At 45.4% G+C, this 2,583-nt stretch overlaps 1 protein-coding gene across 1 annotated transcript; it reads left to right on the top strand.

Annotated features, from left to right (window-relative positions):
* The first annotated feature begins 1,449 nt into the window (after window positions 1–1,449).
* LOC104303376 (gap junction beta-6 protein) lies at window positions 1,450–2,378 on the top strand. Its single transcript, XM_009903989.2, has one exon. The coding sequence runs from the start codon at window positions 1,469–1,471 to the stop codon at window positions 2,144–2,146; it is 678 nt and encodes a 225-aa protein (XP_009902291.1). The 5' UTR covers window positions 1,450–1,468; the 3' UTR covers window positions 2,147–2,378.
* Window positions 2,379–2,583: the final 205 nt, after the last annotated feature.

Genomic DNA, 2,583 nt, shown 5'->3' on the forward strand with positions numbered 1-2,583 from the left:
GACGGGCTTGCGGTGGATGCTCCCTCAGCGCAGCGGGCCCCGGGAGGTGTCGTCGAGTCTCAGAGCCCAACCTGGCTTTTTTAAACGGATGTCTGCTGACAGGCGCCGGTCGCAATCGGCCGCGGCGTTTCCTGCGGCAAAAAGCTCGCTGCGGGCTCCGCGCCCGCCCCAGCGCTCTTGCAGCGCTGGAATTCAGCGGGAGAAGAACTTGGCGAGGTATGACGGGCAGGCCGGGAGCTGCCCCGGGGTGTCCAGCTTGTAACCACAAGGTGGGGATTTCGAGTGTTTTCAAGTGAACGATGTCTTGGTTGGCAGGGTGAGTGTCCCGGTAGATTCAGTCCCCACAGCCTGAAACAGTGTTTCTGTAGTGGCAGATGAAACGGGGAAAATGTCGGGATTTATCCCTGAAGCACTGGTCCATAACTGCAATGTGAGACCACACTTGTAGCCAAGATTGTTCGTTGCCCTGGAATATACACTTCAAATACTTTCCTTCAGTCCTGGTTAGCCCCTTGTGAAGGTTTTAATTTACTTTATTTTTTTGTAGCAGACGTGGGGAGATTTTTAACAGAAAGATGCAGGTACCTGACAATAGCCTAGACTTTAGGTCAGTGTAAAATGTTGCATAAGACACAGCCAGTTTCATCAGAGAATACACATGAAAAGTCTAAGGAATTCCAGCCACCTTCTCAACTCTTCTCAACTTTTTTCACTTCCCCCCCCCCCCCCCCGCTTCTTTCTGTCTTACCCAATTTCACATTTCCTCCCATGAGAGTAAATCTGACCTTTCATTCTTGCCTCAAGGCTTGTCTGTACAAGCCAAGTCCTTGAACCAATGGTATGTGTTGGGGCATGTTATTTGTTGTAACTACACCAGGATAGAGAAGTTTTGGTGTTTTTTTTTCTCTGTTATGTGAGTATCAGAGACACTGAAAACTTTAACCAGTATGATATTTCAAGGTACTGTGCTCTCCCCATTGCACACAGTCTGTACCAAAAGAAGAGGGAGCTCTTGCCCACAGCCGGTGTGGCTCTCCCACACAGCAATACAGAGATACTGTATTTCCCAAAGCCATAGAAATTACTGAGAGGCAAACCACTGGAAGTCTACCACAGAAAGGGAAACATCTCAAGAAAGGGTAAAAAGGTACAAAGAATGCACGGAGGAAGTGTATGTGAAAATGTAACTTATTTCCTGCTCAAAGCCTCATTGAGAAATGTATGAAAGTATGCTTGCCCCATTATAAAAGCATGGAAAGAGTTTAATAAGCTGTTTGAAGCCATGAACATATTGGTGACATTAATGAAAGTGACTTTCATTTGCCTATGATTCTTGAGTGAGTGCTAGGAAGTCCTCTTGTTTGTAGAAGGTCTTAGAAGTGATTTTTCACCCTTTGAAGAGACCACTTGGTGTATTGTAATATTTGGTGTATTGTCATCCTGCAGATAAAACGACACACAGAAGAAGATGGACTGGGGAACACTGCAGACCGTTGTAGGAGGTGTAAATAAGTACTCCACCAGCATCGGCAAGGTCTGGCTCACAGTCCTGTTCATCTTCCGTGTCATGATCCTTGTTGTGGCTGCAGAGAGAGTCTGGGGAGATGAACAACAAGATTTTGTCTGCAACACACTTCAGCCGGGGTGCAGAAATGTTTGTTATGATCACTTTTTCCCCATCTCTCACATCAGACTCTGGGCCCTGCAGCTGATCTTTGTTTCCACACCTGCGTTGCTGGTGGCCATGCATGTAGCTTACAGGAGGCACGAGAGGAAGAGGCGATTCAGAAATGGAGAGAAAATTGATATTGAAGAGCTGAACAATGAAAAGATTCACATTCGTGGGCCTCTCTGGTGGACCTACTCCAGCAGCATCTTCTTCAGGATTGTCTTTGAAGCAGTCTTCATGTATGTGTTCTATTACTTGTATGATGGGTACCAGATGCCTCGCCTGATGAAGTGTGATGCATGGCCCTGCCCCAACACAGTGGATTGTTTTGTGTCACGGCCCACTGAGAAAACCATGTTTACTATTTTCATGCTTGCTGTGTCTGGGATCTGCATGATGTTGAATCTGGCTGAGTTGTGTTACTTAGTGATAAAAATTTGCATGAGACAACCCAGGAAAACAACTGTTTTAAAATAATTTCCCAGTTTCAGGATTTCCTAGCTCTCCCGTTTCCCTCAAACTTTCTTAGGTTTCAGAAAACAACAGCAATATTTTCATGCTCAAGGAAAATAATAAAAACTTAACATTCATTCATGGTTCAAAAACTATAGTCTCTCTGGGAAGCAGCTATTGAAGCAGGTTTTAAAGATCATAACCTACTTCAAGTGTCATGCATCCACAAATAGAGAGAGCAGCCTTTCGGCAAGAAACTTTTGAGACAGAGTCACTTTTCAAGAAGTGGGAGTGGAAAGGCCCAGAGAAAACTCTAGAGCCCAAAGGAGAGCCTGGAATCACAAACAGGTCCATTTCAGGGGCCAGGCAGTTACAACAGGATTTAGTAAAAAGTGGGGTGAAGTCTTTTTGGGGAAATCCAATGTCTTGTGAAAATGAAGACAAAAGACGACAGGGAGAAT

This window comes from Dryobates pubescens, chromosome 10 (genome assembly GCF_014839835.1).
Source record: "Dryobates pubescens isolate bDryPub1 chromosome 10, bDryPub1.pri, whole genome shotgun sequence".
In the NCBI taxonomy this organism is placed as follows: Eukaryota; Metazoa; Chordata; class Aves; order Piciformes; family Picidae; genus Dryobates; species Dryobates pubescens.

Coding starts and splice junctions, on each gene's coding strand:
- LOC104303376 (XM_009903989.2), top strand. CDS start 1,469: ATGGACTGGGGAACACTGCAGACCGTTGTAGGAGGTGTAAATAAGTAC.